The sequence below is a fragment of the Vulpes vulpes genome, chromosome X (assembly GCF_048418805.1).
Source record: "Vulpes vulpes isolate BD-2025 chromosome X, VulVul3, whole genome shotgun sequence".
In the NCBI taxonomy this organism is placed as follows: Eukaryota; Metazoa; Chordata; class Mammalia; order Carnivora; family Canidae; genus Vulpes; species Vulpes vulpes.
The window spans coordinates 41,985,278-41,998,212 of record NC_132796.1 but is presented as its reverse complement, the minus strand read 5'-3'; the positions used below and the strand labels follow the sequence as shown (position 1 = coordinate 41,998,212).

The window sequence follows — 12,935 nt, the reverse complement described above, 5'->3', positions numbered from 1 at the left end:
ACCTTCTCTTGCCTCAGGTTGCTGATCTGTAAGATAATAATCATTTATTCACCAAATATTTTATTAACTGCATATCATGTGCTAGCCCTAGCGATACAAAGATGAGCAGAGAAGACATCGTCTCTGACAGAAGTGAGCATGGAAGGCAGACAATTAAGCAATTACAATGCAGTGCTGGAGAACTAAAATCAATGGGATTGCAGAAGCATGCAGATGACAGGAGAACCTAACCCAGCCAACACCCAAAGAATGAGGTGGCAAAAGGATAAAAATGTTTCAGCTGGATGGAACAGCATATAGAGGTTAGGGAGCAAGCTCAGGGCTTTGGGGGAACTGAAATAGTTCAGTACAGCTGGAGGAGAGTGTGAGGCTGTGATGAGAGTAAGGATGTAGAGATAGGCCTGATCACAAAAAGCCTTTGAAGCTATGATACAGAGTTTGGACTTTATCCTAAGGATAATGGGGACTTCTGAAGGCTTATACACAGGAGAGTCATGAGGTTTGGGTTTCAGAAGGATCACTCTGGCTGTGGACAGTGGACTCTAGAGAAACAGTCCTGGCGGAGGAAGAGCAGTGAGGTGGCTTTTGCAGTAGTCCAGTTGGTAGGTGATGATGATGGTTTGGACCATGTAGTGGTGGTCAGAGCTGGAGGGTCGAGATTTAAGAAGTAGAACAGCAGGACTTGGGATTGACAGGCATGTAAGAATTGAGGAAGAGGGAGCAGACCAGGTTGACTCCCAGGTTCTGGCTTGGACAAAGGCTGAGTGGGGGTGCCACTCACTGTCAAAAGGAACATCAGAGCTGTTAGCAGACAGTGTCAGGCACATAGAAAGTATTTAGTGAAGATTAGCTAGTGATTATCCTAAGTTCAATTTTAGACATGTAGTGCTGGACAAGTATCCAGTAGGAAATCTAGATCAAGTGGGATGATCATGAGACGATTCAATGTGATAACATGCATAGGCATTTGGCACAGTGCCCTGAACACAATAGGCCCATTAAATGTGAATCTTCTCCCATTAAGTCTTCAGAGCAGTGAACACAACATTCCATTTGTAACTGACACCCTTCAAGGAAGAACTTCAATCAAGGTCAGCATCTGCAGGAAGGTTAGATGGCACTCAGCTTTCTGATCATCTTTCAGTCAACATGTTATATGGCTTGACTCCTAAGACTGGCAGCAAGCCTTCACCTCTCGAAACAACTTCCTGATTCATAAGCCCATCTGAACCCATAACTACTCCTTGACGTAGTTTGGGCAGGCATTATCATTACCCGTTTTGCTTGGGTAACCTCAAATTTGAGACACAGTGACTAGCTCAAGGTCATAGAGTTGGTAACAATCCATCAGGGTCAGGAACTGAGGTCTTGACCGTCAAGCCTGGGATCCTTTTTTTTGCATGCCATTCAGACTAGTTTATTGAGCACTTACTTACTATGTGCTAGACACAGCACTAGGCCCTTTACAAGCATTCGTCTCTGATCCTTAAGTCATAATTACCACTTCCATGTTACAGAAAAGTAGAAACTGCAGATAGGGTCTCCTGACTGGCTCAGTCCTAAAAGCATGCAATTCTTGATCTCAGGGGTTGTGAGTTCCAGCTCCACTGGGTACAGAGATTACTAAAAAATAAACAAAAAAATTTTTTTTGAAAAACTGCAGATGGGGTGGGTGTTAAATGACTTGCCAAAGATCAGTCACACAGGAGAGGCAGAGCTACGATTTGCTTGTAGCTCTCCCACCGCTCAAATACCACGGATTTTACCAACCCCCTTGCCAGGGGGGCTGGTAACAGCTCTGGTTCATAAACTTTTGCTCCATCCAGGTAAACTTAGTTGCGGAGGAAGGGGGGGCAGGAGGGCAGGTCGGAAAGGCTGTGCCGCGCTTGCGCACTAGCCACAGGGGCGGGGAGGTCAACGCGAGGGCGAGAGCGCTGCGGCGCCAAAGGTGTGTCTGCTTCCCAAACACCCAAGGTCCTCGCGAGGCAGGTCTGTCCCAGGGTTGGCCGGTCCAACGTGAGTGACAGCCTATCTTAACCAGTCACCGCAGAACTCGGCCTGTTGCCAGGGTGAAGCGGCGCCCGCCTCTCCTTTGGATGTGGATTTGCAGGTGGGTGGGACCGGAACTGACGCTTCAGGGGAGTGCTATTGCTCTGGGAGTGTTGATATTTTCCAGTCAGTCCAGCTGACTGCGGCCAAGTTGGGAGCCTGGCAGGGGGAGCGCTTTCAAAATTGTCGTGCGCGGGGCCGGCCACGCTGCCCTGTTGTAGTACCGCCGCCTGCGAATTAGAGCCTCGGAAAGAGAAGAGAGGCAAAGAACCGACGCACCGACTTTGACTGAAATCTGAGACCGAAGGCTCGGGAGGGCGATTGCTCGCATCTGATTGGCCCGTGGGCGTCATCGAGGACCTACGCAGGCGTCTCGATTGGTTGGTGCCCTCAATTGTTGTGGCGGCGGCGTAGAATTTTGCCCACGTACTTCCGAACGAGAGGCGGGGCCGTGCTCTGGCGCGCGTGCGCAGCGCCCCGGGGCCCCACCCGGTAGTTCAAGAACCTGCGAGGGGGCGGGGCGAGGAGGTGCTTGTTTTGGTTCTGTTTCCTTTGAAGCAGCCGTCCGGAACGAGCGAGCGTAGCAATAAGCTTGTTGGACTTGGAGAGAAGGCTACGACAAACTCGCCGCGGTGCTTTCATCTAGGACTTAACATCCGGGTTCTCCTGCCGCGTGACCCGCGCGCCACCGAGGGTTCTCGAACCGGTGCTTCAATCCCTTTATCCGGGTCTCGCCGATCCCGTCGTGCTTCGCGCACCACAGTAGCCCCCTCATCCGGGTTCTCTCCCAGCGTGCCCCGCGCCGGGTTTGCTGGGGGGTACTTGGCGGTGCCGCCATGACTATTCTCCCCAAAAAGAAGCCGCCGCCTCCCGACGCCGACCCCACCAACGAACCGCCGCCGCCCGGGCCGCTGCCCCCGGCGCCGCGTCGCGGCGGGGGTGTGGGCGTGGGCGGCGGCGGCACGGGTGTGGGCGGCGGCGACCGCGACCGTGACTCGGGCGTCGTGGGGGCCCGTCCTCGGGCCTCGCCACCGCCTCAGGGCCCGCTACCGGGGCCCCCGGGAGCGCTTCACCGCTGGGCGCTGGCCGTGCCGCCTGGCGCCGTGGCGGGTCCGCGGCCACAGCAGGCCTCTCCTCCTCCCTGCGGGGGCCCTGTTGGTCCCGGCGGCGGTCCGGGCGACGCGCTGGGCGCAGCAGCGGCGGGTGTGGGCGCGGCGGGCGTGGTGGTGGGCGTGGGCGGAGCGGTAGGCGTTGGCGGTTGCTGCTCTGGGCCGGGCCACAGCAAGCGTCGGCGTCAAGCCCCCGGGGTCGGAGCGGTTGCAGGGGGCAGTCCAGAGCGTGAGGAGGTCGGCGCAGGTTATAACAGTGAAGACGAGTATGAAGCGGCTGCTGCTCGCATCGAGGCAATGGACCCCGCAACCGTCGAGCAGGTAATGGGCTGGGGGTGACAGGTGAGTGGGTATGGTGAATGGAAGTGCCCAGACTGGGTGGGGACCTAAGGAAAGCTGTTTGAGATCCTCCAAGGGACCTATGCTTTCTCCCGGAGCCTGGCATTATTCTTTGATGGTAGGGGCTCGAGACACTCTCTTCCCCGCCCCCTACCAAGGACTTGGGGATCAGAAGCCCCAGATAAGATGGCGGACTTACCGTTGCAGTCTGTGGTCCCTTCTGGAACCCGGAGCCCTTACTCCAGGCCCTGAAAGCTCACATACGGCCAGTAGGTGGGAATGTCTCCTGAGAGGGGAGTCTCATGGCTCTGGGGGACCTGGTGTGTGTTTGATGCCTTGAGATTTCCTTTCTTCTGGGATAAGTCTCTAAGACGACTCCTTGTGTGAACACAAGTAAGGTAGAGACCTCAGGATAATTTTGAACATCCCCGAGATACCTAAACCCTTTTCAGGGGTCTGAGAGACCGTTTATACAGGACAGCACCCCCACTTCCTTCTCGGGGAGACAGCCTAGGACCACGCAGAAGTCGGAGTCTGAGACTTCCTTAAGGGGCCTAAGTCTGCCTTCAAGGGCTTGAGACTCCCTCTTCTAGAATCAAGAGCCTGATGTACACACACATATATATTTCCTTTAGAGAAGGGGATCTTCTGAATTTTTATTAAGGGAGATAAAATTTCTTCGAGAGAGTTAAGATTCCCTTTGGGGACGAGGGCCAAAACTAACACCCGGACCAGAAACTACTAAGGTGCATGAGATTCATCCCTTTCTAAGCGATAAGGGTATATGCTTCCTTTCAGGGGTCCGAGACCTCCTTGGGGCCAAGAGTCTGAATTTCTAAGAGCTGAGGCTTCTTTTAACTAATAGGCCTTCAGCTCTTCTGTCCCCCAACCTCCCCAGCCTGAACCTTTCTTCAAGAAAATAAGCCTCATTGTTTTGGGTACTTGAAGCTAAGATTCCCCATGCTTATGGATTGGGGCTTACAGAGATGGGGTTTGAAGCCTCTTCAGGAAATGGATACCCCCCACACAGAGGTCCCAGGCAAGGTGAGGTCTTTAGAGGTCCTTTTTTAATCAGGGATTGGTATCTGAGTGTTCTCCTTGGGTGGTCTGAGACACTCCCTCCACACACATAAACACAGGGATATGAGATCCTTCTACCCTGATTATGAGGGAATGAAACACAGCTTGGGTATGTAACAGCCCTTTCTCCCCCTGTAACAGGGATCTTAGCACCCCCTGCTCCAAAGGCCTGAGCTTCTTGTCAGGGATAGAAGATCTCTGCTTCAGGAACTGTAGCCACATAAACTCTTCAGAGACATGGTAGCATGGAGTCCCAGAGGTGGAGCCTGAGGCCTGCCCATAGATCCAAGTCTGCCTTCAGGGCCTGAGACCCATTGCACCAGGGACACTTGAGCTTGCCCTCAAGGACAAGAGACCCATACATATCCCAGTGACTGGTGTGTCTCTATAGAGATGAGGTCTGGGCTTCTCACTTCAGGAAGACTCCTTCCACTTTGGGCCCTAAGTCTCTGGGGAATAGGGTCTCGGGTCTCCCCCTAAGAGTTTAAACTTTTTCTCCTGTGTGTGAGAAAACTCAGCCCACCTTAGGACCTGAGACTTGAGTTTGCCCTGAGTACTAAATTCACCTCACTTCAGATCACGTATGGGTACCCCAGTTACAGGGGCCTTTTAAGGGACATAATATATTTTGCTTTGGGGACTTGAGCCTCAGATTACTTGTGAACTGAATCCTGAGAACTATTCACTTCCCTTGGGACATGGGTAAGATGGGATTCTGAGGAAGAGCCTCTTCCCATGGGACTAAGTTTCTCAGGGACAAGAGATCCTTCACCTTAGGGAGGGGCCTGAGGGGTCCTCCATACCCCCGCTTGGGTATGAGGCTCTGTCCCCCTCCCCTGCAACCAGGCAATCCTTTCTTACCAGTGAGAGGGAAATGAGGTCCTCTCTAGTGTGGCCTGAGACCTCCCCCATTGAACATAAAGACCTAGGTGCTCTTCATAGCAATAAGAACGCCTTACCTGAGCCCCCTCAGGCCAGGAAGATCTCCCTACTTTCTATGAGGAGGTTGTCAGGTACTGGGGACATGGTGGCTGAGGCCTCCCGTGAAGAACTAGGAGGTACTCTTGCATTTCTCCCTGATCCATCTCTTTGCTTCTCATTTCCAGGACCAGGGAAATGTTTTGACCTTCCTGAATTCCTTTCAACAAGCTTTTTTCTTCCCAGGGACATCCCCACTCCAGGAAAATTCTCTACCCATATTTATTTTTCCCTTGGTTCAGTAAATCTTTCTGTATTTCACAGGGGCCAGGGCCTTGTCTTGAGCTTGTCTTGGGCCTTGTCTGTCCTTGCTTCCTTTCTATCCTTTACTGCTAGAATAAATTGTCTGGGCCGACAGGGTCAGGAATTGTTTCTCTTCGTGGTTGGTGTAGTCTGCCTTTTATTCACAGAAATAGGGAGTGCTATGTCCCTGGTCCGAAGACATAAAGGAAGAAGGTTGTGTGCTGCCATGGTGACTAGAAAGACATTTCCTTACACCCTGTTTACATCTTCTAGGTTCTCTCCCTTATACTTGTTCCCATAAGAACGTGGAAGTAAAGCTCTATGATTGCATGATGTCTTCCCAGTGACAGAGGAAAGGCTTTTCCTGTCTTCACACTTCTTAGAACATAAGGAGAATAAGATGCTTCTCCCTGCCTCACCTTGTCCAACTTGGGACTTTTTTGGTGATAAGAGAGGAGAGTCTTCCTGCTGCTCCATCCAGTCTTGGTTCTGAACTGTCACCTGGGACATTTGTATTCTTGGAGGCCCATTAGATCTCCTGGGAAAGAAGGGAGTTGTTGGGAGGAAACTCAGATGGTGAAACCTTGTTTTGACTACTCAGATTTCCTGGTTGTTCAGATGCTGTGACTCCTTTAGGACTTCAGGAGCCCCTTTGGCACCCTGAGGTCCTAGTGCTGGGGAGGTGGTAGTGTCAGGGGTTTCCTTTTCCAGGCATGGCCACCTTACTGAGTCTACCCCGTGAAAAGAGTGGCTTTAAGTCTCCTGAGCTTGAGGACCCCACAGAGCATTTTCAGAAGGGGGCATGCATGCTCAGGTGATGGGAGAAGCCAGACCTGGCACTATAGCCAGGGTACCTGGATTCCCGCTCTGGCTCTGCTGGAGCTTCGCTGGATGAATCAGAGTAGATAGGTCTATGTTTTCTGGGTCTCCATTTTCTCATTGGTCAGGTAAGGAGCTGGTGAAGTGTCATTTAGCTTTGGGATTTTAGGGAACTCAAGCCAAAGCCCTCTGGACCTGGAGGTAACAGAGAATGGTGGGTGTCTTTTGAGGAAAATCTGGGTTCCTCTCTCTCTCTTTCTCTCCCAACCTCCCCCCCCCCTTTTTCCCTCTCCACCATCCAAGTTTGGTGGGCAGGATAGATGTCTGTTCATTGTGAGGCTTGGGGTTGGCAGACAGTGATTTTTGTATCTAGTTGTATTATGGTGAATAAGCTTGGGGGTTACCTCTCAGGGAGCCTATTGGATGCTGTGGTTGTAGTGTGGGAAAAGTTTGGGCTTTGGAGCTGGGCAGGCCTGAGTTCAAACCCCAGAGTCCCTGCTTGGCTGATTTATGGCCTTAGGCCGACTTTTCAGCTGCTGCTGCTGCTGCTGCTTCCCTCCCCCCCAAAGGCCACCCCTACCCCTAGGGTTATTGAGTGTATGAATAACTGACCTGGCCCACCTCTGAGCTTGGCTAATTATTTTGCAGTTTCCCCAGGATCATCTGGTTCCTCCTGGAATCCTTTGTAACAGGCAAGCTTTGGCATATAGGAATCTGCTGATTCCTTTGCTGGGAGATAGAGTCTCGGGGAGATAGAGTCTCGTAGCAGGAAGTAGTCCTTTCCTGGGCCATCTGGGTTTGAGTCCCATATCTTCAGGCACTTCCTCTTTCTGCACCTCAGTTTCTCCAGTCTTAAAATGGGTAACAGTGTGGAGGGAGGTTGGATTCATTTCTTGGAAGCTAATTGTGATCTCTTCTTTAATTCCCTGCTCCACACTCCCCTACCCATTTTGAAAGTTTCAGGTGAAGCTCTTTGGTTATGGGGGTATGCTACAAAGTTTTCAAGCAGTGTTTGGCTTCTTTCTCCCCTACCAGTGGTATAGGCCCTCGGGTTTGTTTAATTTTAACAGCTTTAATGAGGTATTCTTCATACACCATAGAACTCACCAATTTAAAGTGCTTTTAGTGTATTCATAGAGTTGTGCGCTCATCACTATGATCAATCAGTTTTAGAACATTTTCATCACTTGTAAAAGAAGCCCTGCACCATCCCCATCCCCTAGTCCCCTCATCACCTCCCAGTCCCCAGCAACTATTAATCTACTTTTTGTCTCGATTAATTTGTCAGTTCTGAATGGTTCATGTAAATGGCATCATACAATGTGCAGTTCTTTGTATCTGTCTCCACTTAGCATATTATTTTCAAGCCTCATCCATGTTGTGTCATGCATCAGTACTTTCTTTTTGTTGCAAATAATACAATCTTCATTTTTGAACCCACCTCCTCTTGCTCCCTCAGTGGCCCAGCAGTAGGTTTGGGGCTTAGTACTTTTCCCATTCTTTCTCCCTGGAGAGCCTGTGTTGCTCCTTAGCAGTGTGCCTGTGTTTTTCATTGGATGGGCTGCCTATGTTTTGCCCATGGAACTGAGCCAGTGTTCCTGGGTGTTTTTAGGAGAGAGAGGGGTGGTCTTGGCATCAGGCTTGCTGGGACAGAGCTGTGAAGGCCAGAATACTAAACACCTTGGCCCTGGGCTCTAAGAAGACATCTGCCCACAAGCTGCCACTCCCCTTTCAGTGGCAGTGACAGCTCATTCATTGATAGGCAGGGTGAGCAGCTTCCCAGACTCCAAGGGGGGAATTCCAGGCCCCTGATACCTTCATTCTGATCCTCTCCCTGAGGGGATGCTAGAGAGGTGGATCCTCTAGGACTGGAACCATGCCATATTGCTTCATGTGCCACACCAGGGAGTGCTTCAAGGGAGTTGTATTAGTTTCCTGTGGTTGCTGTGACAAACTGACACAAACTGAGTGGTCTAGAACAACAGAAATTTATTCCCTCATGGTGCTGGAAGCCAGAAGTCCATAATCAGTTTCATTGGGCCAAAATCAAAGTGTTGGCAGGGCTGCACTCGCTGCAGAGGTTCTGGAGAATCCAGAACTCTTCCAGATTCTGGTGGCTGCCGGCTTTCCTTGGTTCATGGCTGTATCACTCCAACCTCTTCATGTTTTCACACCATCTTCTCTGTTTATGTGCAGTCTCCTTTTCTGTGTCAGGACTTTGCTGTTCTAAGGACACTTGTGTTTGCATCTAGGTACTACCCAGATACTCCAAAATAATCTCCCAATCTCAAGACTTAAATCATACCCCCCAAAGACCCTTCCTTATTCTTTTTTTAAAGATTTTATTTATTCATAAGAGGCAGAGACATAAGCAGAGGGAGAAGCAGGCTCCCTGAGCCTGATGTGGGACTCAATCTCAGGATCATGACCCAACTAAAGGCAGATGCTCAACCACTGAGCCACCCAGGCGTCCACCTTGTTCCTTACTAAGTAACAGTTACAGGTTCCAGGGATTAGGGACTGATTTCTTTGGGTGGTCATCATCTGGCCTCCTATAGGAGTCTTCTTATTTCCCTTTCAGGGAGAAGAGAATCCATTAAGTTCTCTCCTACTGGGCAAAGTCCTGTAATATTTGAGTCTTCTCAGTTACCCTGTTACTGGGAAGCTTGTTATTCCACCTCACAGTTTGGGAAACTGGAGTTTTCAGAGTGGTTCATCACATGGCTGATAATTGGTAGGGCTGGATTGGAACCTAAGTCAATTGGGTCCCACAGTGTGCTTCAGCTTCTCTTGGGCCTTTGGATCAGTAAGTTGCAGAGTCTTGGCACCTGGGATCCCCTGATGTCAGCTTTACCCAGCCCCCTTGTGGAGGCTCCGAGACGTGGAGGGATTTGCCCACAGGCTCAGCAGTGGGCTTGTAAGATTCATCATCTGGACTTGACTTTCTCAGGCCAGGGCATTGATGTAGCTTAAACTTATCAATGGCAAGGCTAGCCCCCATCCAGCCTTTCCTTCCTGGGCCACTTTGCTGAACAGCTCCCAAGTTAGCATCTTTCTCAGAGGCTCCTGTCCAGCTGGGGGAAGGAGGAGACTATGTTAGGGGCTTCTGGGACTCTAAACTCTTCCTGGAGCACAGGACCATGATCTCCCTGTTTTCTCTCCCAAAGGAAGAGGCAGGGTTTCAGCCAGACCCAAAGCCCTTAAGGCTGCAAGGCGAAAGCCAGTGGTTAGTAAGGTCATGGTTTGGCCTCCAGATCCAGGCCAATCCCAGACAGCCCCAGGACCAAAGCCTTCCTAGTGCAAAGGGTATGCTCAGGCTTCCTTCATTTTTAGGGGCAAACCAGGACTTCCCCAGGATGGGCTGCCCGATATGTCTCCATGCTGTGGCTCATGAGGCCTCCTCTGTTGCCTCTATACTAGGCTTTGCTGGTGCCCAAACCCCAGCTCTTTTTGACTTTGTCAAATGAGGATAATGCTTACTGCCACCTGGGCTGTGGTAAGAACAATTAAATGAAGTTACCCTTTGCATCAGGTACCTGGCATGGGCAGGCATCTGGCTAATATGAGCTGATCTTTTTTTCCTGGGTCCTCCCTACTTACCTGCACAGTACTACCCAGGACTTTTAGCTGTGCTGGACTCTCATTGCTGGGCCGTTGGCATCCCCGGTGCTTTGTGGTAGAAGTGATGTTTTTATTTATTTTTTTTAAAGCTTTTATTTATTTATTCATGAGCGACACACACACAGAGAGAGGCAGAGACCCAGGCAGAGGGAGAAGCAGGCTCCACGCAGGGAGCCCAACACAGGACCCAATCCCGGGACCCCAGGATCACGTCCTGGGCCAAAGGCAGGCGCTAAACCGCTGAGCCACCCAGGGATCCCCAGAAGTGATGTTTTTAAATTAATTAAATCTCTACATCCAACTTGCGGCTTGAACTTACCAAGCTGAGATCACATGCTCCTCTGACTGAGCCAGCCAGGTACCCCTAGAAGTGATTTCTTTCTTTCTTGCTTTCTTTTTGATTAAGACTTTATTTGATGGAAAGAACCAGAGAAGTGCAAGTGGGGGGGGAATGGCAGAGGAAGAAGCAGGCTCCCCACTGAGTAGGGAGCCAGACGTCGGGCTCCATCCCAGGACCCTGGGATCACGACCTAAGCAGAAGGTAGACGCTTAACCAACTGAGCCAACCAGGCATCCCCAGAAGTGATTTCTTACCCAGTTATAGCACTATGTGTTCAACTCTTTCACTGCCCTGCTTACACTCGTGTGTGGTCTTTCCCTGTTTCCCCATCCCCCCTAGCAGTTTGTGAGCTTGTCGGGGGGTAGAGACCAAGTCTGGTTCATTTCTCTGTCCTTGTTGTCAGGCTTATTATAGTCAGGGTCTGACTTAGCAGCTGCCTGGTAAACCTTTGTTGGATGAATAAGTAGGAGCCCCTCTCCTCTTTGATCCCATTCCCCCTCAATCTCTTTTTCCCCTCCACTCAAGGGCAGGAGGTTGCTGTGTGCCCTTTTTTAGAACTTCTCTTCTGTCCAGTGTGGACCTGTAGCCATAGTTGCAGCTTCCTTGCTGGTGACCCCTGGCTGGGAGATGGCTGTCCCTGCAGGGCAGGGATGGACTGGGGGGAACTGGCTGAAGTGTGCTATTCCATAGCCTCTAGGGCAGGAGAGGCACATGCTGGAATATTGTGCACAAACAATGGTCTCTGTGCTGTCCATGGAAGCCCATTAAGGGTTTTCAGGTGCCTTTGTTATCTTTGGAAAGCCAGCCACACCTTCCTGGGGTGTGGGCCCTAATGGTGGAGCTGCTGGGCATTCCCTTGTCACCGCCCCCCTTCATCCCCTACTGTCCAGCCACCCTTGTGGGACTTGCTGCGGGCCCCTCAGTTGCATGTGGTCTCCATCTGTGCTAGTCTTACCCCTTCTGTGACTGATGACCTGTTATTTACCAAGCCTTTTCAGGCCCTGAAGCTCCTCTGAGCTTGACCGCTCCATCAGGTAGGTCACCTATCTTCTATTTGATAGGAAGATGAGGTTTGGAGAGTTCAAGTAGCTTACCTGAAATCACAGGGCAAGTGGGTGACAGCTGGGATTGGCATGCAGAGCCTCCGTACCTAGTACTTCCTACTCTGCTGGAAATTTCACTCATCTGAGCTGGGGAAAAGTGGCCTGCAGAGAAGTGATTCCCCTGTCTAGTCAGCATTAGCCCAGATCCTGTAAATCCTGGGGCAGGGTGATATCCCAGAGGAGCAAGCTTGGGATTTCTGGTCCTTAGCCTGAATGCTGGATAAGCTTGGCTTCTTCCTGTGGCCAGGAGAGGGCGTCAGGGGCCTGGGAAAGGTCTGCTGCTTCTGGTTTTGTTTTGAAATGGAAAATATGTTTTAAGTGACACGTGGACATTATTATTTTTTTATAGACTTAATTTTTAGAGCGGTTTTAGGTTCACAGCAAAACTGAACAAGAGTTCCCATATTGGGGTGCCTGGGTGGCTCAGTCAGTTAAGCCTCTGCCCTCGGCTCAGGCCATGATCAGGGTTCCCTGCTCTGCTGGGATTTGGCTTCTCCCTCTGCTGCTCCCCCCGCCCCCTGCTTGTGTGTGTGCACGCACGCTCTCTCTCAAATCTTTTTTTAAGATTTTATTTATTCATGAAAGAGGCAGAGGGAGAAGCAGGCTCCCTGCAGGGAGCCTGATGTGGGACTTGATCCCCGGACCCCGGGATCATGCCCTAAGCTGAAGGCAGACACTCAACCACTGACCCACCCAGACGTCCCATAAATAAAATCTTTTTTTTTTTTTAAGAGTTCCCAGGTAGCCTGGGTGGCTCAGGGGTTTAGCGCCACCTTCAGCCCAGGGCGTGATCCTGGAGACCCAGGATCGAGTCCCCCGTCAGGTTCCGTGCATGGAGTCTGCTTCTCCCTCTGCCTGTGTCTCTGCCTCTCTGCCCCCCTCTTCCCATCTCTCATGAATAAGTAAATAAAATCTTTTTTAAAAAAAAAAGAGTTCCCATATTGAACAGGGAGTTCCCACATAACCCCTGCCCCAAACATTCATAGTCTCCCCCATTATTAATATCCCCTACCAGAGTGGTGCATTTATTACAATCAGTGTTCATGTAGGACACATCATAATCACCTGAAGTCCACAGTTCAAATTAGGGTTCACTCTTGGTGTTGTACATTCTGTGGGCTTGGACAAATGTATAATGACGTGTAACCACCGTTGAAGTACCATACGGAGACACCTGGGTGGCTCAGCGGTTGAGCATCTGCCTTTGGCTCGGGGCATGATCCTGGAGTTCTAGGATCGAGTTCTGCATCGGGC

The 12,935-nt window shown here is 50.9% G+C and overlaps 1 protein-coding gene across 4 annotated transcripts in view; it reads left to right on the top strand.

The window, feature by feature from the left end:
• Window positions 1-2,349: 2,349 nt before the first annotated feature.
• The window catches only part of OTUD5 (OTU deubiquitinase 5), a 29,433-nt gene continuing 18,847 nt past the window's right edge, over window positions 2,350-12,935 (top strand). For all 4 annotated transcript variants that reach the window (XM_072743407.1, XM_072743406.1, XM_072743405.1 and 1 more), the window contains exon 1: window positions 2,350-3,479. In XM_072743407.1, the coding sequence (XP_072599508.1) occupies window positions 2,886-3,479 (594 nt within the window). In that variant the 5' untranslated portion in view covers window positions 2,350-2,885. The remainder of the gene's footprint in view (window positions 3,480-12,935) is intronic.